This window comes from Vipera berus, assembly GCF_964194415.1.
Source record: "Vipera berus genome assembly, chromosome: W".
Lineage (NCBI taxonomy): Eukaryota > Metazoa > Chordata > Lepidosauria > Squamata > Viperidae > Vipera > Vipera berus.
Window position 1 is genome coordinate 76215476 of NC_138210.1, and position 21931 is coordinate 76237406.

A 21931-nucleotide genomic window follows, 5' to 3' on the forward strand; every position below is an offset into this window, starting at 1 on the left:
CGGCCAGCGAGTCGGAGGCGAGAGCGGCTCTCTTTTCTAACCGCTCTTTTCCTCCACCTTTCCCCCCGGAGGACTCTTATGCAAGCCAGCCATTCCGGGTTTTTTTACCGATTTAAGTTCAAACCCGTGCAAGCTGCTTGCTCTACGTGCAGCCCTCGGAGCTAGCCAGCTGCGCGCATCCACACGTTAACCACCCCCCCCGCCCAGGCTCCCCGCAGGGCTGGGGAGGGTCTGATCTGGCCACCCCGGGGAAGGCTGGCACGACGCCCCGGGGGCCAGGAAGCCCAAACGCCCCCACTTCCAGTCCCACCCGCCCCCCAGGCCCCCTCCCAGTTGCTAGGCAGCAGGTACATCTCCCCAGGCCCAGCCTCCTCCATTGCGGCCCCCGTGGGCAGCAGCTGAAGGCCCCTCCCTCTGCCTGGGGTGGGGGCTCCTGGTACAACTTGAGCCGGTCCTCGGGGCAGAGAGCGCTCGCCTGGGGGCCCCCAAGAGTTCAGTCCAGCCGTGCCCGAGGCCCATGTGCCCCACTGAAAAAGAAGCTGCCTTGCCCGGTCGTTGGGCAGTGGCCAGAGCCAAGCGGCAGGGCGGGCCTGCTGAGAACGGAAGGGGAGCCACCCCACTTAGCAGGAACACCCCCCCCGCTACACAAAGCACCAGGAAACTCAGGGGACCCCAGAGGGCCCCTGCGGCCTTCCTCAACCTGGGGCCCCTGATGTGCAAAGGGCACAGTGGACAGACCTATCAGGAGGCGCCTTGCTGGTCAAGGAGAGTGGGGCAGAATTGAGGCAAGAGTTGCCCCTCGCCAGTTTCTGCCCCCCCGCTTCCTCAGAGCGTCCCTCCCTCCCACTGGTGCACGGAGTGGGCCACGTCCGCCTTGCCCCTGTGGAGACCCTTCCCGCTCCCAGGACGTGGCGGGGGTGGTGGTGTCTGCAGCCTGCTCCCCCAGCCCAAAGCGCCAGGGCCTCCCTTCCTGAGAGGCTGATGCCCACTCAATACTCTTGCAAGGAGTTTGCACCGCTGATTTTTTTGCAGTTTAATGTAAATTTGTACAAACCAACCAGTGTCATGCAAAAACGGTAGCCGTGTGACAGACAGGAGGGGGGAGTGACATCCAGAGGCTGGGCTGAAATACCAAAGGAGATTCCAGGGGAGGGGGGAGCCCCAGAGTTACAACCCATGCGTCTTTCTCCCCAGCCCCCTGCCGATGCCTTTGGGTTAAAGAGATGCCAACCTGGCCACCTTTTGCCCATATCATACAAGTATGTACAGAGGCACAGGGAAGGGGGGGGCAGGAGGGTTGCTGGAGAGGGGAGGACCCTCCTCAAATCCCAGCCTGGCAGCCTGCCCAGCTTATGGGGAGGAGAGGGGCAGGAGGAAACAGATGGGGGGGGCTGCTGCAGGTCCTCCAGAAAGCTGGCATGAAGGCAGTGCCCCCCCCGAGAATCCCTCCCTCCCTCCCAAGAGAGCCTGGAGTGTGGCGTCCCCCTCCGACCCCCGGAAAGGCCCGTGCATGGCAGAGCAGCCTTGGCACAGACGGAAGGCAAGCTTGCCGGGGGCTCCAGCGATGGAGCAGAGGGCCACGGGTCTGGGCCCCGGCCAGGAGAGCTTCTGCACCCACCCCAGACCGGAAGGGGCCAAGCTCTGGCCTGGGGGGCTCTATTGCACAGTCCTTCCTTCCTGCGGGAAGACCCCAAGTCCTTCGGGGGCTTGGCTGGGGTCAGGACTCTCCTCCGCCTCTTCCTGCAGGCGTCCTCTTTGGGCTAAGTGGCCACGCCACGCTTCTGTGGGGGCACCTCCATCTCCTCCCTTTGCTTCAGCTCCTTCATCCTGTTTGGGGGGGGGACGAGAGAAGGTGACCTCTGAAGGGAGGGGAGTCCCCCCTCCCTCCCTCTAGCAGGGCAAGGCCCCCACCCCAGCTGCAGCCGGCAGAGTTACTGCATGCTCCATGGGGTCTGCAGCTACCGGGAGGGTGAAAGAGGCCGAGCAAAGCCCCCTCCCCAAATATTCCACCCAACAGGCACCAGGGCAATGCTGGGCTTCTCGTGAGGGTCTCCTTTGGATTTTCTAACCCCCCCCCCAAAAAAAATCATCTTCTGGCTTCTTCACGTTGATGAGCCCTGCTCAGCCACTGCAGAAGAAGGTCTCTCGAATTCTGCCCCCCCCAGTCTCCCCCCCCTTCCTGCTGTACCTGTGCCGACAACGTCGCAAGAACCGCATGATCTTCCGAGCGGCCTGATCCTGCTTCTTGGTCAGGAAGCTCCCCCTGTCGGAAGAGGAGAAGGCGAGGGTCAAGCGGCAGGAGTGGACCTTTCAGGGCAGAGAATGGAAGCTGCAGCAACCCCCACCCCCACCCCGCCCTCCGTAGCGTCCAGCAGGGTAGGCAACCCCCCCCTCCCAAGAGGGCCACTTCGCCAGACCTCCGAAAGAGCCCCGGGAACCCAGGCCCACCGAGGGGTGCCAGTATGTGGGAAGTGCCGTAGCTGAAACCCCCCCTTCTCCTCGCCTGCTTCTCAGGAGCAAGGAGAAGACCCACGGCCCCGGGGTCACGGCCCAGAGCCCCCCTCGGGGGGAAAATGGGCGGCTAAGAGGTACGAAATGACTATATAAATGTGGAATAGAGCGATATAGAAGCGACTGGAACATAATCCGCTCCAAAGCACCATTTTGCCTCCCTGAATGGGAAAAACATGCAGCTAGTCCTCAGCATCAGTTCATTTAGTGACTGTTCAAATTTACGACAGCACTGGAAAAAGTGACTTATGACTGTTTTTCACACTTACAGCCAGTTCAGCATCCCTGTGGCCGCAGGATCAAAATTCAGATGCTTGGCAGACTTATACGCACGAGGGCTGCAGCGTCCAAGGGGGGGGGTGTCACGTGATCCCCTTTTGTGACCTTTCTGACAAGTGAAGTCAGTGGGGAGGCCAGAACCGCTTAACAACCTTGCGACTAACTGCAATGATTCACTTAGCAACTACAGCAAGAAAGGTCGTGAAGTGGAGCAAAACTCACTGAACAACCGTCTCGCTTAGCGCCCAAAAAATCTGGGCACAATTTTGGCTGTAGGTCAAGGAATAGCTGGAGCCAATTCTCCCAAACTGGTTATGGAGCAGCTTGAAGGGATCCCAGTTCTGGTGGGGCTGCTGGCCGTGCCCTTCCCGAGAGAGAGAGAGAGGGAAGCCCCCTCCTTCCAGAGCCCCCCCAAGGCACATGGGGCATCAGGGTGGAGGAGCAGATCCAAGCTTGAAATGAGGAGGGGGGTGGGGAGGGGGACTGGCTTTGCAGAGGGGTGCCAACACCTGGATACTGCACAGTGGTTCGAGGGCACCGGGCAGGCGGGCAGGAGCCGCCCCACGCAGGCTGCCTGCTCCGGGGCTGTGGCTGAAGGACAGTATCAGAGGCAGCTGCAGGCAGGACCGGCCGTCCTTGGGGGGCTGGGGGGGTCGCTTCACAGGACCGGAACTGTCTCGGTCAGCCTCAGGGGGACTTTGGCCCGTCCTGGCAAGGAGCCAGAGAGGGACTGTGCCACGCCACGGCCGTGTACTTTGCCAGGAGGGGGTCTTGGGCTTCAGGGAAAGAGGGAGGGTCTCGAGGGCAGTGCCTGCTCCTGCCTCCCCCCCCCACACACATGCAGAGCTTCTCCCCTTGCAACCAGATCCCCCCCCACACCCTCGACTCCGTCCCGGCACCCACTTGATCTTCTGCTGCATGGCGGCCGAGGCGCGGTGCCCCTGCTTCAGCCTCTCGTACTCCTTGTAGCTGCGGTAGTACTGCTGGATCAGCACGGCGGCCCGGCGGCTCTGCCGGAACTTCTTCTGCTCGTAGTAGCTGCGGAACTTGCTCTGGATCAAGATGGCCGCTTGCGTCATCTTCTTGTAGAGGGCGTACTGTGCCAGGGAGGAGGAGAGGAGGGGCTGGGAAGGGCGCGCTGGATGCGGGGGCTACTGCCCACCTGCCCATCCCGGAGTGCCCACAGCCCTCCCTTCAAAGGCACGTCCCTTAAGTTGGGGGGGGAACACCCCACCGTCCCCAAGGGAGATTTGGGCTCCCCAGAGCCATCCAACTGAAGCGCCTTGATTTCCTGGTGGGAAGCGTCCCGATTTCGTGGCTTTTTCCGAGGCAGGGAGGGGGTAAGGGTAGGACAGGGAAAGGGTCCCCCCCCTTTCAAGGAAGCCAAAATATCAAACTCCTTCCACTTAGGTCCCCGGTGGGGCCCCTGCACTTCTCCAGCTGCCCCCCTCTTTCAGCTGCAGCCGAGACGTCCCTTGCAGGGCTCCCCAGAGCAACCCCCAGCAAAGACGGCCTCCCACGAGCGGATCATGGCCGGCCCTTTCTCTGGAGGATGAGAAGAGAAACCCCTTCCCCCTCTCTCCTACGGAGGCTTCTCCAGCCCCACACGCCTCCCCCTCCCCTCGCCAGGAGTGGCCTTGGGACCCCACTTCCCTGCGTTACCTTCAGGGCAATCCAGGTGAGCTTGCAAGACAGAGAGAGAGCGCAGGTTAGTTGGGGGGTGCTTGCGAGTGTGGGGCTGGGGGCCTCCCAGGAGGCTTGCAGGGGCCGGAGACGGGCCTTCCCCCCCTCCCCAACGGAGCCCTACCTGCTTGTACTTCCGGTAGCACCGCTGGATGACAGCCGCCGCCAGCTCCTGCTGCTCTTTCAGCCGACGGCCCTGGAGGGGGGGCAGCACCAGGGAGGGGGTCAGCCCTCATTCTCCCCCCCCCCAAATATAGTTCTTGATCTGCGACCAAAATGGAGCCCAACATTTCTCTTGCGAGACAGTTTGTGTGAGTTTTGCCCCGTTTTACGACCTTTCTCGACACACTTGCTAAGTGAGTCACCGCAATTGTTAAATAACATGGTTGTTAAGTGAATCTGCCCCCCCCCTTTGTTAGAAGCTCGCAAAGGGGTTCGCATGACCCCAGGACCCATAAACAGTAGTCAGTTGCCACGTGCCTGAATGTTGATTGTGTGACCGTGGGGATGCTGCGACGGTTGTAAGTGTGAGGACAGTCCATAACTCACTTTTTCCAGGGCCGTTTTAACTTCAAATGATCCCTAAATTAACCATCCACCCTTGTTTCGGGCAGCACCAGCGGTGTGCGTGTGTGTGTGTGTGTGGGGGGGGGGTGTCCATTGAACAAGGAAGGAGAGGGACCAGGAGGCTGAGAAGAGCTGCCGAGGTGCCACCGAAGGGGCTGCCCTGGCTCGGTCGGGAGACGCACCTTGTACTTGCGAAAGGCCGTCTGGATGATCCGGGCGGCTTCGTACAGCTCTCGCTGCTCGTGGTCCGAGAGGGTCAGCAGGGCAAAGTCGCTCTCCATCTTTCCGTTCCCCGATGCATTGAGGAACTCGGCCCAGCTGGCGGCGGTGGGGGGCGGAGGGAGGCGCTCGAAGGACAGGTCCGCCAAGGGGGACTGCAGGGGGCTGAGGCAGGAGCGCCCGGGGGGCGAGGGGGCCAAGCCTCTGGAAGGCAGAAGGGAGGAGGACGTGAACCCCTCGTCCCCAAAGCTCACCAGCCGCTCTCCCCCACCAGCGTCCGGAAGAGCTAACCGTCGTTGGGGGAGGCTGGGCAGCTGGTCCACGTTCTCCAGGTAGCTGGCCAGCCAGGACATGGTCTCGCTCAGGCCCAGGTTGCCGGACCGCTCGCGGAGAGGAGCCTCGGTGCAGCCAAAGTCTTCCTGCTTGATGCGCTCCGGTGTGGCCTCGATGATCTGCCTGGCCAGGGTGATGACATCCACCTGCAGGGCAACAGGGGAGACGGGAGATGAGCGCCGGGGCACTCCGCGTCTTTGTCCCCAGCAGGGCAGGCCTTTCACCTGAAGACCGGCACAGCCGCTAACGTGGAGGAGCCTAGCCCTCTGGGGTGGGGCGCTGCTGGACTGCAGGGAATAGGGGCTCCCGCATGGCAAGGCCGCTGCAGAGAGGGGGAGGCCCAGCCCCGGGCCCTTCTCGCTGCCATCCCAGCCTTTCAGCCAGAAACCGGGAGGAGGAGGAGGAGGAGGAGGAGGAGGAGGAGGAGGAGGAGGAGGAGGAGGAGGAGGAGGAGGAGGAGGAGGAGGAGAACCAGGGACCCTTCTCTGCACTGCTGGGGCTCAACCAGAGCATGCCCCCCACCCCTGGGGGCTCTGCCTGGGTTTTCCCCCATGGTTACTGCCAGAGGCAGGTGGGCTTGTGGGCGAGGCGGAGGAGTTGCCCCCAGACCGGCCGGGGAATGAATGCTCAAGCCACTGCCCCCCTCCTGGACGCCGGACCTGCAGGACGTCCGTCTCCGGCAGCCGCTCCTCGTTCTCACTGTTTTCCCCGAAGGCCAGCAACTCCGGCTCCAGATCCGCTTCAGGGCCTCCCGGGGGTCCCAGGGCCCCCGCCTCACCATAGCTCAGGAAGAAGGAGGCGGGCGGGAGGCGGGGCGGGCTGGCGGCTTCCTGCAAGTACCAGCCCTCCAGGCGGCCGGCGGGCAGGCCCTGGCAGACATCCATGGCCCCCTCGGCCTCGGGGCTGTAGGCCGGCGACTCCCGCAGAGCTGACCCGCTGGAGTAGGCCGAGGTGACGGAGAGGGAGCCTTCCGAGCGCTCCGAGGGGGAGGAGACCCCGCTGGCGGTGCTCAGCCCTGGGGAGAGAGGAAGCCGGGCCTCAGTCGGTGGGCGCTCCCGTCGCTGCAGGCCGCTCCCCCCTAGGAAGGAAGCCCCTACCTGTGTCTGGGCTGGCCGAGACGGGGGAGGGGGCGTGCAGCCCCTCCGTGGGGTGCTGAAGGCCGAGGACACAGGCCTTGCCGGCCGACCCAGGCGCCTCCGCCGAGGGCTCCAGAGGATCGGGGAGGGCCTCTTCCTGGCGCTGCAGTTCCTCCAGGCACGTGGCCAGCTTGACGTGGCCCCGCGAACGAGCCACGGTGAGCGGCAGGCGGCCCAAGGAGTCGGGGATGGCCAGGGCTTGGCTGTTCCACCGGTAGAGCAGCTGGGCGGCCTCCAAGTGGCCGAGCGCGCAGGCCCACATCTGGGGGGGGGAGGTGAGGACAGGAATGAGACCCCCGGCCGAGGCAAAGCACCAGGAGGGGCCCGAGCGGATCTCTGTCGCCGGAAGGGCCGGACGGCATCAGCCTCCCTTCCCCCCCTTCCGAGAGGCACTCACCAAGGGGGTGCAGGAAAAGTGATCCACATTGAGGGGGTCCACCTCTTGCTCCAAGTCCAGATTCTGGGCGTTGAGATTCCTAGGGGAAACAAGAGCCACCGTGACGCCTGTCCCGAGCACAGCCTCGGCAACGGGGGCCCTTCGGTCTTTGCACCCCCACCCCCCCAATTTCAGAGGGGCAAAACCTGGCAGGCTGGACCCGGGCAAGTGGCAGAGTTTATCCACGCAAGTATCTTGTCACGTGGGGAAAGGCTCGGATCTGCCACGCTGGGTGGGGGGTGGTCTCGGAAGACCAGGAATAGCCCCTGAGCAAATGGCCGTGAGCCAAGGAGGCCCTGTACGTATCCACAAGTGACAGATAACTTGTTTATTACGCTTGCAGGTGAGAGAAGGTGCTGCTGGCACCCCTCTAAGGATTTGCCTCGCTTCCCCCCATCCCTCCACTTGGGGGCCCGGGGGTGGGGGAGGCTTTGTGCTCCTTCTGGACAGAACCGGGTGGAGCTTCCCCCCCACGGAGGTCTGGGCAAGAGACGCCAAAGGGCCCTCGGCCTTCCGGCCAGGGGGACTCACCGCCACTTGATCAGGGTCTCAATGAGGCGGGTGTAGCCCTGGGCGGCTGCCAGGTGCAGCAGCGTCATTCCCCGGAAGCTGACGTGGTGCACCAGGGTCTCCGAGCAAAGCCACGTCTGGGAGAGCATCATTTTCTCACAGACGGCCACAATGCGGTCCTCAAAGGAGTCGGAGGCAGCCTGGTTTGGGGGCAGAGGGAGAGGAAGGGGGGTGAAGAGCCTCTCCCAGCCTCCCCAGAGATTCCAGGGGCCCATTTCCCACCCAAACCAGCACAGCCCACTGAGACCCCTCAGCCCTCCTGCCCCAGACGTGGCAACAGCCACTCCCCCCCGCAATTGAGATGGTCGGGGGCTGCCAAGGACCCGGGGGTGGGCCGGCATTCCCTGCAGACGGCTGAAGCCCTCCAGCTGGGGGAAATGTGAGGAGTGGGCTGCTGAGGGCCTGGGGCCACATTCCTCAGAGGTGCCCTCCTCTGTCCCTCCCAGCTCCTGCCAGTCAAGAGGGGCAACGGCTGCAGTGGGGGGGGTCTCGGAGGGCAGTGCCACCTCCTGGGCTGAGGCCATGCCCCCTCCGGCCCCCTCCCTCGGCCCCCTCACACGTGTCTGCCTGGCCTGTGGGAACAGGACTCTCCTCCTAAAGACCCCGTCAACTCCACCAGGAGCCTTCTGGCTGGGGATGATGGGAGCTGTAGTGCCCACTCTCCTCCTCTGGCCACAGGAAGCGGCTGCGGTGTGCGTGCCGGACTGAGGCATGCTGTGCCCCTTGCCCAGAAGGCTCCATGTGGCGCCCCTGCCCCCTGGCCAAGCTGCTGATCTCAACGGAAAGAATTCGGGGCCATTGGGCGGCTGGGGGGGGGGCAGATGCCTTCCCTTCTCCCTAATCCCACCCAGAGGCCGCCTGGCCTTATCTCCCACCCGGCAGCTCCAGAATAGCCGGGCTGGCTGACCACACAGGTGCCAATCTCAGCGAAACCCGAGATTCAGGCTGGGGGGGAACACACACTAAATATACACGCGGCTGCTGCTGCACGGCCAATGTGGCTGGGACAAAGGGGCCGGGGGGTGGGGGGCACATCCACCCCAGACACTGCACTTTGCCTGCTTTTGTGAGCTGCCCAGAGGGGCTCTGCCGAGGGGAGGGGGGGCTTGAAAATGCATGTCACTTCTACAGCTCAGCAGGACACAAAGGGGGGGCACATCCGCAAAGCCCCAGTGCCACCCCCCCGCGGACCCCCTGGCTCAGAGAGGCCCCCTCCAATGCCCTGGGGCTCTGTCATTGGTCTGCCCCCCACATGGGGGTGCCGGCAGATCTCCCCAAGGCCACTTTTCCATCCAGCTTTCCAAAGCAGAGCCGGCCCCATCCGTTCTTCCAGAATAAGGGCTTGCAGGGGCCCAATGGGGCCTGTGCAGGGGCCTGGGCCCCTTCCCCACAGCCTCCAGAGGGGAGCCGTGGGGGGGAGCTGGAAGGAGCGGCCCTATTCGCTTGGAGAAGAGCCTCATGAAAGGAGACCCCGGATGGGGGACCCACAGGGGCCACGTGGGGCCCCAGGAGAACGGCGGATGGGGCAGGCACAGGCCCCACAGCGTGAAGGTGTTTCGAGGCTTCTGCACCCCCACAATCAGATCCGGGTGCTACCCCCACGCAGCCTGGCACGTCTCCAAGTGTGTGTGTATGTGTGTCTGTGCACACTTTAACGCCCAACTGGCAAAGCCCTCGAGTGGAGGACGCTGACAATGCCAGCCGGGCACCGGCAGATGCCATGCTCTGGTTGCCTCCCGCCCCACCCCTACCCCACGCCTCACCTGGCCAGGGGGCTTCTCCCCTTGGGGCTGGGCCTGGGGGCCGTGGGCGGCAGAGGCGGCCATCTCAGCCACGCGCTTCTCCATCTGCTCCAGGCGATCAAGGATGGACATCCTGAACTGGTTATCTGGGGGGGGGGGTGAGAAGAGGCTGGTGAGAGGCAGCGCAGCCCAGCCCTGCCCAGGTGAGTTTGGGGGGGGGGAGGCCAAGAGGCTGCCGGGCATCCTGTTAGGTTAATCCTGATTTGGGGCGATTAACAGGCCGGGCTGGCCTCATTTTCCCAGATGACCCCTGGAGGGGGGGGCATCTCCATTGAGCACCCAAGGGGGGCTGGACAGGTCCGGTTAGTCTTGGAGAGGGGAAAAGTCTTGGGTTCATCCAGAAGGGCCCCGGAGCACCCCTGTCCTTCCGCTGCCCCCCTCAAGGAACGAGCAGACCCAGCCCACGGGGGGGGGGGAGGATGGGACCGGAAGGGGCTCATGTCTTCTCTGTGATGGGGGAATGTTGGGGCTTCAGCTAAAGAAGCAAACAGACAAACAAAGTCTGGGCCGATAAAACCCCATGAACAGAAGGCAACCTCCCCCCGCGCCCCCCCCGTCTGTTCGCAGAGCAAAACCGGGCTCCCTTTCACAAGCAGCGCAACGTGAACAGGCCCCTTCCATGCGCGACAATTGGAGGCATAAACTCGGAAAGCCAATTAGCCACAGCAGATGAAGCCCAGGTTAATCTCGGAGCACGCCCAAAGTGACCGAAAAAATGCTTGCCGGGAGAGGTGGCGGGATCTGCCCAGCGTCGCCCCCGGCCCCCTGCCACGCAGCCCCCACCCGGCTCATTCATTGCCCCTGGAGCAGGAAGAGGCGTCCAGGAGAGCCACTGCGGCCCCTCAGGTGGGGGGGCCTCTGCCGCTGGCCCACATCACAGCCCAGCAAGCCCATCGCGGGGAGGCGAGGGCAGGGGGCGCTGCTGGGGACCCCTCGCCTGAGCCCCCAGAGGCCCAGACCTCCCCCCCCCCAGCAGCAGCAGCAGCAGCAGACACCGAAGCCCCCTCCTTCCCGGCTCCAGCCCCTTCCCGCCTCCCAAGGCCAGTACCTGCTCTGGGCATTGCCAGGGGACGTGGGGCTGCCCCCTTGCCTGACCCCCAAGCCCAGCGCTCTGCTCCTCAACTCCGGCGGGACTCGAAAGCAGCTGCCAGGGACCGCAGAGAAATCCCAGGTTAGGCCCGCCCCCCAGCTGGGGGGGGCAGAGATCAGGGCACCGCTAGCCTTCCTGGTATGCAATGACAGTGCGAAGGGGGCCGCTGCCCCCACCCCTGACGCGCCGGTGGGAGGGGACCCGGCTCTTTCTCCGCCAGCCAGAGACAGCAGCCTGACCAGCCCCGGCCCTCCCGAAAATAGCCACTGGCCTGGGCGGGGGAGAGCAGGCGGCAATCCTTTAATGAGCGCTCTCTCTCTCTCTCTCTCTCTCTCTCTCTCTCTCTCTCACACACACACACACACACACACACACACACACACACAAACACATGCAGAGGCCAGCAGGACAGTTGCCTGCCGCTGGCAGGCGAGAGGAGTCCCCTCTGCACGGCTCCTCTCTGCTCCCCATGGCCCCCTTTGCCCAGCTGCCAGGAGGGTGCGGGCAGAGGCGGCCAAGGGCCCCCTTTGCCCAGCCCGGCCTTGCAATCGGGCATGCCCGTCAAAGACAGGCCTGTTCTCAGAAAGGGATTTTTTCCAGGTCACACGGGGGGGGGGGGCGTGCCTGGACAGATGCCCTGGGGGACCGGCAGGGGAGGGGACGCCCTTTAGGGACCCCTCAAAGTCGCCCGATTGGCAAGGACAGCCCTGGGCGCTCTTCTGCAGAGGCTCCGACCGGACTGTGGCCAGGTGAGGCCTGTCCGGGCTGGGCTGGGCTCAGGCCGTTTCCCCCCTCCCTTTGGGTCAGCAGCAGGCAGCCAATGGGAGGGCCGGAGGTGGCTCTCCCTGCGAGGCGGGCCAAGAACCGCCTGGCCAGCCTGCGCAGAGCTGCTCCTTTGATGTGGACTGAGCAACTGAACCCCTTGCATGGAGGGGGGGGCAGAAGCTCCCACCAGCCCCCATCCCGGCACCGGGAAGACTCCAAACGGCCCTCGGCCAGCAGAGGCGGCGCCAGAGGGGGGGTCAGGGGTGGTCCAGCTGCACCCCCGGGACTGAAGCGGGGTGCTTGCTCTGATGCACCGAGGGGAGCAGCGCACAGGGGTGCCCGCACTGGGGTCTCTGCCGAGCAGGGTGAGGGGCGAGTCGGGGGAGGGGGCAGCTGAGGGCCCAGCACAGCCCGTCATGGAAACTCCCGGCCCCTCCCAGCTCTTCCGTTGCAGATGCCAGGAATATCCCTGTAAGGCGACACCCTGGACGGGACCCAGCCCGGCGCTGGTTTTTCCGACACAAACAACTCCCCGGAGGAGCCCCGGACCGCCTGGCCCTGGGGCTGTGCCCGCCTGGGCAGCCGTGGGTCCAAGGGGCCCTTCCTGCCCTGGCACTCTATGGTTCTACAGGAGGACCACAACGCAGCCCCAAATTTGCGTCGCTAAGCAAGCCAGTTGCTAAGTGAGTTTTGCCCCATTTTACAACCTCCCTTGCCACGGTCGTTCAGGGAATCACTGCCGTTAAGCTAGTAACCTGGTTGCTAAGCGAATCAAGCTTCCCCATTGATTTTGCTCGACCGAAGGTGGCAAAAGGAGATCACATAATCCGAGGAAGCCGCGACCGTCCTAAATATGGGCCGGCTGACAGGCCGCTTTTTCCACCCTCGTTGTGACTTTGAACGGTCATTAAAAAGAACGGATGTAAGATGAGGACCACCTGTATGGGGAGAGGAAAAGCCCGCAGCAGTGGTGGCGGCGCCCCCCCCACTCACCGTCCAGGGAGAGCCAGTCCAGCTGGGGGCCGGGCAGCGTCAGGAAGCTCCGAGCCCGGTACTCAAAGACCACCGACGGGGACACCAGGCAGGCGTCCCGCGCGACCTGCAGCGGCACCAGCCCCGCCTCGTGGGCTGCGGGGGGAAGGGGGAGAGCACTGTGAGGGAGGGGGGCAGGGGGTCCTTTGCTCCGGGAGGGGCTGGGCCAGGCCTTCCCCGTCTCCCTGCCCCCCCCTCGGCTCCCCTACCTGGGCAGTAGCAGCGCAGCACCCCGGACTGGATGAGCGACGCCGGGACCGAGATCTGGCCGAAGAGGCAGCTGTAGGACTCCGAATCGTCCATCCAGGGGCCGGTGATCAGCACCTTCACGCCCCCCTGCTCCCCCAGGAGGAAAAGGCGGGAGTCAAAGAGGAATTGGCTCCCCTCGAGGCCCCGTGGCCAAAAGGAGACACCGGCAGCAGACACGAAACGCACGCCCCCGGCCCTGCTGCCCCTCCCCCCAGGCCTTTGAGGCCTTTCTGGCCCCTCCTCAGCTTTTCTCAGCCGAGCACCTACCTCTGGGTAGGACCACTCGGGTGAGAAGTCCGTGATGGAGACCCAGGGCTGAGCGGGGGCCCCCAGGACAGTCTCCGCCGTGTGGCAGGACTCGGTCGGGGGCTCTGGCACAACTGCCTTGGGGCTCTCTGACCCGGGACTGGGGCCTCTTGGGCTGCCTGTCCCGTCTGCTGCCGGGCCCTCCGTCATCAGCTCGCTAATGAGGTCTGGGAAATGGCTGTCAAAGGGCAGGCCGAAGGGGCTTCCCGCTGCCACCGCGGCCACTCTCTGGATGACCGAGTGGAGCTCCTCCTGCAGCTCCTTGGGGGAGATCTCCGGGGCACCCCGGGGCGCTTGGCCCCCTTCGCCCGACGTCTCCATGGGTGCCTCCGGGCTGCTCTTGGCTTCCGCTGCGGCCACCGTGGGGCTGGCTGAGAGGGCTGCAGGCCCCTGCCTGGCCCCATCGTCCTGGATGAAGAAGCGATTGGTGGAGATGTAGAGCGAGTAGCCCGAAGCCGGGCCAGTCTCCGGGGGCTCCGGCTCAGCTCGCAGGCCCCGGCCGCCCCCGTACGTCTGTCCTTGCTTGGGGCTGTTCAGGAAGCGGTCCGGGTCGAAGGCGTCCGAGGTCCCCTCGCTGGTCTCCATGGCGGACTCCAGGCTCTGCGAGAGGAGCAGTCCGGGCAAGACGGCCAGGCCAAGAGGCGTTGTGGGGGCCGCCCCCCCCTCTCCGGAGACCAGGTGCTGGCTGGGGGTCAGGGCCAGCGGCTTCTCAGCCCCGCTCGGGCCAGCCATGACGAAGATGGCGCTGCCGGGCAGGCTGACGGACAGCGTGCCTGGGGGCTGCTCCTGTTTGGGGAAGCCGTTGGGCCGGGGCAGAGCAGGGGCTGGCTGCGTGGAGTCGGGGACGGCGTCGGCCATGGTGGAGGTGGTCTTGGCCGGCTTGGTGGCCTTGCTGTCCAGGACAGGCCCCTTGGCCGGGTCAGCCTCAGCACGGCCCTCGGGGCTGCCGGAGATGTTCTGCACCTCTGTCAGGGCTGGGAAGGGGCACGGACGGACTTCCACCTTCGGCGAGATGATCCGGTGCTTAATGCTGTTGCATTTGTGCGGGACGTGGCCGGGACTCCCTGCCAGGAGAGGAGGAGGAAGGGGGGGTTACGGCCCCCATTTCCAGCCTAAGAGCTGGATGCTGGCTTATTGGCAGGCTGGGAGAGCAGGGGCCAGGCAGTGGGCCCCACAACCTGGCAATGTCCAGTCCAGAAGGTGTTTCCCCCCCTCTCCTGTGGCCGTCTGACCTCTGCCACGGCGGCAGCACCTCTCTCTCTCTCTCTCAGCGCACACACACAAGCAGAAAAACTGAGCTGGCGCCAGGTGGCCCCGCTTCTCTAGCCCCGCCTCCTTGGATGTGGACCCACATCATCTGGGCAGGTTTTTCCCTGACCACACCGAGGAGCCCTCTTAGCGCCCTCTGGAAGCCCCTGCCTCAGAGCGTCTCAGCTGGTGGGATGCTCTGCAGACCCCCCTCAGGATGGGGGGGAGGGGAGGCTCCAACGCAGGCTGCAGAAGGGAGGGAGGGAAGGGGCGAGGGGGCGGCTGACCCAGGCTGCTGCTGCAGAGGCAGGCGTGGGTCCGAGGGGGCGGCTTGGCCTGGTGGCTTTCCAGGATCTGCTGCACCAGCTGCTCCACAGAGAAGTCGGCGCTGCTGCTCCCGTTGCTGCTGCAGGTCCACTTGATCCCCTGAACTGCGGGAGGAAAGAGCGCAGCGTGTCCAGCCGAGGGTCCCGGCCTTGTCCTGCACCCCCCCCGACCCTCCCGGAATGCAGAAACCGGCCCTCCCAGGGAGAAGGGGGTGCCCTGCCACGGGCAACTTCCAAGGGCACCGGATGGGCAAAGCATTTCCTCTTGAGCACGCTCTGGCCCAATTGCTCCCCCACCAGGCAGCAGCTCCCGGCCGGTCAAAGCACACAGCCCGGCCAGTCCAGGGGCATCCAGTTGTGGTCAGCAGGAGCCTCCTGGGAACAGAGGAGGAGGAGGAGGCCACTGGCCTGGCGCTTCTCAGCAGCCCCTGCTGGTGGCCGGAGGCTCGGCACAGCCATCGGCCCTTCAGAGTCCAGAAACAGGGCAGGGCAGTCCTCCAGTTACAACTCTAAGGGAGATGCTGAAGGGAAATGCCGCTTTTTGGCAAGCCTGCTATAAAATGCAGCCGTGTGGCTGCGGGACACCCCGAACGGTGGTAAAGGTGGCCTGGCCGCCCAGCAACCCGTGGTCATGTGACTTTGGGGAGGGTCTCCACGAAGAACCCTGCAGCATCCTGGCACTGCTTACACATGGGCTTCAGCTGTCCAACCAGCTCCTCCTTCGACCACTTCAGCCACTCCTTGCGGTCGCTGTTGATGGAGCAGAGGACGGGGCTGCAGACCTTCCCGCAGTCCTCAATGGCCGGCACGTTCAGATAGTGCACCAGGACGATGTCCGGGTTCTGCAGGGGGGAGCAAGGGAGGGCGGGTGGGAGGAGAGGCAGGAGGGAAGCCCCTTGGGGGCAAAGGAGGCAGACTAGGAGAGAGAAGCATTTTCCTAAGCCTTGAATCCCGCTTTCCTTCCTGCTTCTTAGTTGGGTGGATCCAACCCTCGTTCTGGCTCTCAAACTGGCACGGGGAGGGTAAGCCAAGCCTTGGCGACTCCCCAGCCCCAAAGAGGACTCCTGAAGGATAGCTGGGGGGTCCTGAAAAGACATCGTGTCAGGCCCTAAACCAAGAATAACGTTGCTGATTCTTCCTAGCTGAGTTCTTTATTGCTTCAGACCTGCAGACGGAATCTTGCCGGATTGAAAACTCAAGACTGTCTCCATCTACATCAATGTACTCTGGGAACTATTAAGGAGAGGCTGTCCTCCCCCTCCTTCTCTCACAATGCATATCTGGGCTGAGTTGCCTCTTCCTCCTCGGGAATGGACCCTTCCCTCCAGGGGAGCCCCCTCCTCACTGAAGTTTATCACATATCGGGGGCCATGAGGATCCTCTCCAGGGGAGGCCACGCAGACTCCCCACCCCATCCCCCAAGAGAAGCAGGACCATATTTCTTGGACAATGAATTTATGTATTTCGGGCATTTTTCTCCTGTAGTCATTTATTGATATTCTAAGTAACAGTGAATAAATATTTTCCTAAAATCATCATTTGTTCTATTAAAGCAGGGGTATCCGAACTTGGTCACTTTAAGACTTGTGGACTTCAACTCCCAGAATCCCTCAGCCACCATAGGAGTTGAAGTCCGAAAAGTCTTAAAGTGGCCAAGTTTGGAGATCCCTGAATTGAGAGTACAGTTTCTTAATCTCAGCAAAGTTAAGGGGTGCAGACTTCCAACACCCAGAATTCCCCAGCCTAGCACCCTGGGCTAAGGAATTCTGGGAGATGAAGTTTGCATCTCTTAAACATTGTTGAGATTGACGAATGCTACGTTAGCTTTCAGGGCATAATTAGAGAGAGGCCATCGCTCTCCGTTTAGAAAAGAATAACAGAGTTGAAAGGGACCTTGGAGGTCTTCTAGTCCAACCCCCTGCTCAGCCAGGAAGCCCTAGACCAGGGGTAGGCAACCTTGGCTCTTTTATGACTCGTGGACTTCAACTCCCAGAATTCCTGAGCCAGCCATGCTGGCTCAGGAATTCTGGGAGTTGAAGTCCACGAGTCATGAAGGGAGCCACAGTTCCTCCATGCTGGCTCAGGATTTCTGGGAGTTGAAGTCCACGAGTCATAAAAGAGCCGAGGTTGCCTGCCCCTGCCCTATACCATTTCAGACAAAAGTTGTCCAATCTCTTCTTAAAACCTGCAGTTTTGGAGCATTCACAACTTCTGGAGGGAAGCTGTTCCACTGATTAATTGAGCTAACCGTCAGGAAATTTCTTAGTTCTAGGTTGCTTCTCTCTTTCATTTGCTTCCATCCGTTGCTTCTTGGCCTGCCTTCAGGGGCTTTGGAGAATAAGAGGTGGACCCCTCCCCTTCATTGAGGCAGCCCCTGAGATATTGGGAGACTGCTACCACGTCTCTGCTGGTCCTTCTTTCCATGAAACCAGACATAACCCAAATCCTGACACCGTTCTTCCTACGTTTTGGCCTCCAGTCCCTTAATCTCCTTTCTTGCTCTTCTCTGCACTCTTTCCAGAGTCTCAACATCTTTTTTTTACATCGTGGTGACCAAAACTGGATGCGGGATCCCGAGCGTGGCCCTACCATTACAAAGGGCTAATTTTTCGTAGATTATAACATCCTTTAACTGAAATTAAGCCAGCCACTCCAAAACGCAGGGAACGAAGGAGGGGATGGGCAGTGGGCTCCCCCTTCCGGCTCACCTGCTGCTGTCCTTCCTCTGGAACCTCCCCCCCACTTCCTCAAGCAGAGCCCCCACCTGGCTCAGCCACCCACAGGGAGACTCACCTGGAGCAGCCAGTAGCAACGCCGGTGGAATGTCGGGACGATGGACGAATGGACGTAGCAGCCGTAGAGACACTGGGGGGGGGAGGCAGCAAAGATGGGGGGAGTGTTTCCTACCTGGAGCAGACCTCCCCCCCCCCCCGTGTAGGTAGTCCTCAGCTTAGAACCATTTGTGTAGTGATCATTTGAAGTGACAACGGCAGTGAAAACAGCGATTTATGGCTGTTTTTCAGGCTTACGACCATTGCCGCATCCGCAGGTGACATGATCCAAATCTTGGCCACTGACTCATATTTATGACGGTCCGACCAGCAAAATTAACGGGGGAAGCCGGATTCACTTAACGACGGCCTGTTCCAGCAACTGGCGTGATTCGCTTAGCAAAGGAGGGGATAAAAGTCGTAAAATGGGGCAAAACTCACAACAACTGTCTCACTCAGCAATGGAGATTTTGGACTCAATTGTGGTTGTTAAGCTGAAGAAATCCCCCCCCCCCCCGCAAGGCTGGGTCCTCCCCTCCACACACATTCCCCCCCCCGGTCTCCACAGCCCCCCCCCAAGCGCCCCAGTCTCTGGGAAAGTGGGGCCTCCGAGTGACCCCCTGCCCCCTCCTGCCTCCGGCCTGCCCAGGGAGCGCCTGGGGATCATGGGGGGGGGGTCCTACCTCCACCCCTTTGACCTTCAGCTTCATGTGGTCTTCCCGGGTGGTCTTGCCATCCTTGCGCTTCTTCCAGCAGTAGCCATCCTTCCGGTACTTCACCTTCTTGCGATTGTACAGGATGAGGGAGCCGTTCTGGGGTCTGCCGGGCGGGGGAGCCCCGGTGAGCAGGGGGTCCAGGGGGTCCAGCAGGCCCGAAAGCCCCCGGGATGCCCCAGCAGGGGCCTTCGGGGTCTCCTCCTGGGAGGCAGGCAGAGGAGGGCAGCGGCTCCCCCCTTCTGCCAAGGAGGGTCTGGCATCTCGTGGCCCACGTCGTGGGGTGGAGGGGACAAGGACCCTCACCCGTTTGGGCAGCCTCCCTCCGAAGCAGCTTCCCCACACCTGGATTGCTCGGTGGGGGCACCTTTTTCTCTTTTAATCCCGTTAGAAGTGGGAGGTGGTGCTGGTTGCCCCAGACCCCCCCCCACGCGAAGGGATTTCAGGCCCCCAAAGCACCAGCAGCATCTGCTCCACCAGGGAGGGGTGGCTGTGCTGGGCCCCTGACCCCCTCCCTTCCCCCCCCGTGCCCCGGCCTTGCGCCAGCAGGGACATCCCCCTTACCTGGTCTTCGGGGAGCCCGAGAGCCATTCCTCATGCTTCTCAAAGGTGATCAGGTAAGAGGCAATTTCCTGCAAGAAAGACCCGGGGTGCCCCCCCCCTCAGAGCCAGCTCCCCAGCGGCATGTTGGAGCCCCCGTCAGATTATCTCCCATCCACTGCATTCTGAGTTTGGCCTGACCGCCGGGGGTCTGAGGAGATCCTTCCCTGAAAGCCGGAAGGGGATGGAGACCACTGCCCCCCCAGAAAGCCCTCGGCATGGGCTACCCCCCCATTTTGCACTTAGGTCAATTCCGCCCTCTTGCAAGAAGAAAGCCGCTGTGGGGACCGAGTGCCAGGAGGGCCAAAGTCTCTCGGGCAGCCCAGGAAACAGCCGCCTGGGCTCACGCAGCGGGCACGGTGCCCCCTTCCGCAGTGCAGCCCACCAAGGTGCCCGGTTCCCAGGACAAGCGTCCGAGCACTCGGGGCAAACAAGGGCTTGGTCCAGCATGGACTTGACCAAGGTGAGCTTGAGAGAAAACGGCGGTCCTGCACGGCCAGAGACCGTCGAAAGTTACAAGGGCACTGAAAAACTGACCAATGACCGGTCCTCGCACTTATGACCACAGCAACGTCCCCGTGGTCATGTGATCAAAATTCAGGAGCTTGGGATGGTTGCAGAGTCTGAGAAGCAAAGCCAGTGAGGGAACAAGGATCCACTTAACGACCGTTTGATTCACTTAACAACCGTGGCAAAAAGGTTTTAAAAATCAGGTGCAATTCTCTGAACAACCGGCAGCTGCCTGGCTTAGGGACTGGAGTTCCGCGCCGATTGCAGGCGCAAGGTGAGGATGGCCGTGGTCTCCTTTTTTTATCTGCAGTTTTTATTACATATATTTTTCTAGTCTCTTCCCGGAAGCCCCCCTGCAAGAGCGGGAGCTGCTTCCGGATCTTTCTGGAGATCAACGTGCAACTGAAGGAACCCCCATTCCCCCCCTTGGTCTGCCCTGAGGGAGCCTGGCCCAAGGACAGAGCCACCGGGGGGGGTGGTGTCTCCCTCCAGGCACCTACCCCCTGCCCCCCCCCAGCATCCTCGGGTCTGAAGACAGAGCTGGGGGTGCAGAAGAAAAAGGGGCTCTCTGATCTGCAGGGTCCAACTGGGCACCCAATTCCTGCCGTCAAGGTATTCCGTTGAGGTTTGCCCCATTTTATGACCTTTCTTGCCACAGTTGTTAAGTGAACCGCCGCAGCTGTTAATTTAGTAATGTGGTTGTTAAACAAAGCTGGCTTCCCTGTTGGCTCTGCTCGCCAGAAGGTCGCAAAAGGGGATGCAGGATGCTGCAAGCAAAGCCAGGCGGGGCGCGAGAGGCCGGCAGCTGAGCAAGACCAAAGCATCTGGGCCAGCGGCAACCATGGCCGAAATCAGAATTTCAAGCCAGTGGATAGTCTCCAAAGGAAGCAGAAAGGCCAAAATGATAAAGGAGAGCAGGATGGCTGGATAATGTGTGGGAAGGGGCCCGTTTGGTTGCCACCTCCCCCGCCCCCCAGGAACAGCATCTCAGGGATGCCGCACTGGGCTTCTTTCCCAACCCTGATTCCTAGGATGAGGCTCTTTTTAAAAAGGCCTAAATGTGGTTTGTTTGTTCCAGATCGAAAATAGCATCTTGCAGGAACCGCTTCCCTGTTCTGTACACAAACACACAAAACCCTCCAGTCCGCAAAGGCTCTGGTGGGGATCACATCTCCCCCTCTCCGGTTAACACACCCCTTGGGCTCGGGCTAATGGGCAAAGGTTTTTTTTTACAGGCTTATTGGGGTGATTCTTAAAAGGGGACGGGGACTCTTTCCTGGGCAGTCGGCGCCAATGAAGTGCAACTGGAGACTCCGCAGAGAGAAGCTGGGGGGGACTTCGGGGCTCAGAAACGGGCCCCAATTATTAGGGGCCACGCAGGGCCCAGCCGGGGGTGTCCCCGAGAAGAGGGCAGAGCCCCAATGCAGAGGGGCCTCCCCTGCCTGTATGATGGGGCAGCTTCCCCCAGACACCACCCGCCCCAGAGGACCCAGCCGGCCCCAGGAGGGACTCGGGGTTCCGGAGCAGCAGCAGCCTGTCCCCCCCCCCCGCCCATCCCCTGCGCCCCTACCTCGTTGGTGTTCCAGCGCAGGCGCTCCTTGGGCAGGGCCGGGCACTTGGGCACGCACTCCACCAGCTTCTTGGGCAGGAAGACCTTCAGGTGGTGGCTGTTCTCTGCGGGGGGGGCAGGGAGAGGCGGCGGGGTCACCGTCCCCGGGCGGGATTCCGCGGAGGCCCCGGGCGCCAACGGGGGGGGGGCAAACGCCCGTCTGCGCAAGGACCGCTCGGGGGTCCGGCCGCCCCCAGCCCTCCCCCCCGGGCGGCTTGCTCCCGGCCCCTCCCCGTGGGAAAAGAGCGCCCCTCCCCCGCCCACCCTCCGGGCTTCCCCGCCGGCCGAGTCCCCCCCCCACTCACCGGAGACCTCCGTGGCCGCCTTATTCATCTTCGGGGCGGGCGGGGCGCTCAGACGGCTCTGCCGGGCAGGCTCCGCGCGAACCAGCCTGGGGGGCGGCAGGGCGTCAGCGGCGGAGGGGAAGCGGCCCCTTCCCGGACGCCGGCACCCCGCGGAGCCCCTCCCCCCGCCCCTCCCCCGCCGCCGCTCCCGCCCCGGAGCCTCCCCGCCCGCCCCGGCCGGCACCTGCCGAGGCGCCCACAGCTCCGGCTCCGCCAGCGGCCGCCATTCCCTGCACCCAGCGCCGGCTGCGGCTCGGCCCCTTCCTGCCTCCGCCGCCTCCGCCTCCGCCGCTGCTCCGCTCCGCCCCGCCGGTGACAGCTCGGCCCCTGAGCTCAGCGCGCACGGCCGGCGGCGGAGCCTGGCTGCCCGGGAGGGGCCCCGCGCGCAGACCGAGGCGGCGGCGGCGGCAATCGCGGAGCCCCCGCCGGCCCGGGCATCGCGACCGGCAGACGCCGCCCGCCTCCCCCCAGCCGCGGCCACGGCTCGCCGCCTCCTCCCCCGTCGAGCCGGGTCCGGGCGCAGCCGGACGCGGGGAGCGCCCCTGGAGCCAGTCCCAGGCGGGATGCAGCGCGCCCGCCGCCGCCGCGGCTCGGAAGGCGCTCCGGAGCGCGGCCACTTGGGGGGACGAAGCGAGCCCGCCCCGGTTCCCGGGGTCTCATCCGGGCGCGGGTCCCGGTTCCTTGGCTTGCGGGCCGCCGCGGGCGCAGCTCCCCGCGTGGGCGGCGGGAGAGCCGGCAACCCGCAGCCTCCGAGCAGACGCCCGGCTTGGCCGAGGAGGGGGAGGAAGCCCCCCAGATGCAGGCGGGGGGGCACTTTCTGCTTCTTGGGCTG

The 21931-nt window shown here is 63.3% G+C and overlaps 1 protein-coding gene across 3 annotated transcripts; it reads right to left on the bottom strand.

Moving 5' to 3' along the window:
• Positions 1 to 1024: 1024 nt before the first annotated feature.
• LOC308676632 (calmodulin-binding transcription activator 2-like) lies at positions 1025 to 21345 on the bottom strand. 3 transcript variants are annotated; one of them, XM_081342581.1, is made up of 23 exons: positions 21284 to 21345; positions 21061 to 21146; positions 20717 to 20820; positions 18601 to 18668; positions 18007 to 18142; positions 17346 to 17417; positions 15241 to 15394; positions 14514 to 14657; positions 12940 to 14042; positions 12633 to 12759; positions 12385 to 12519; positions 9498 to 9622; positions 7696 to 7874; positions 7126 to 7204; positions 6690 to 6990; positions 6252 to 6607; positions 5551 to 5738; positions 5223 to 5463; positions 4598 to 4669; positions 4453 to 4473; positions 3694 to 3887; positions 2189 to 2263; positions 1025 to 1827 (listed from the first exon to the last, which is right to left on the bottom strand). In XM_081342581.1, the coding sequence occupies exons 2-23, from the start codon at positions 21086 to 21088 to the stop codon at positions 1761 to 1763; spliced, it is 3969 nt and encodes a 1322-aa protein (XP_081198707.1). In that variant the 5' UTR covers positions 21089 to 21146; positions 21284 to 21345; the 3' UTR covers positions 1025 to 1760. The 3 variants fall into 3 exon arrangements, with proteins under 3 accessions (XP_081198707.1, XP_081198705.1, XP_081198706.1); XM_081342579.1 differs by having other exon boundaries at positions 5223 to 5738; XM_081342580.1 differs by lacking the exon at positions 4453 to 4473 and having other exon boundaries at positions 5223 to 5738.
• Positions 21346 to 21931: the final 586 nt, after the last annotated feature.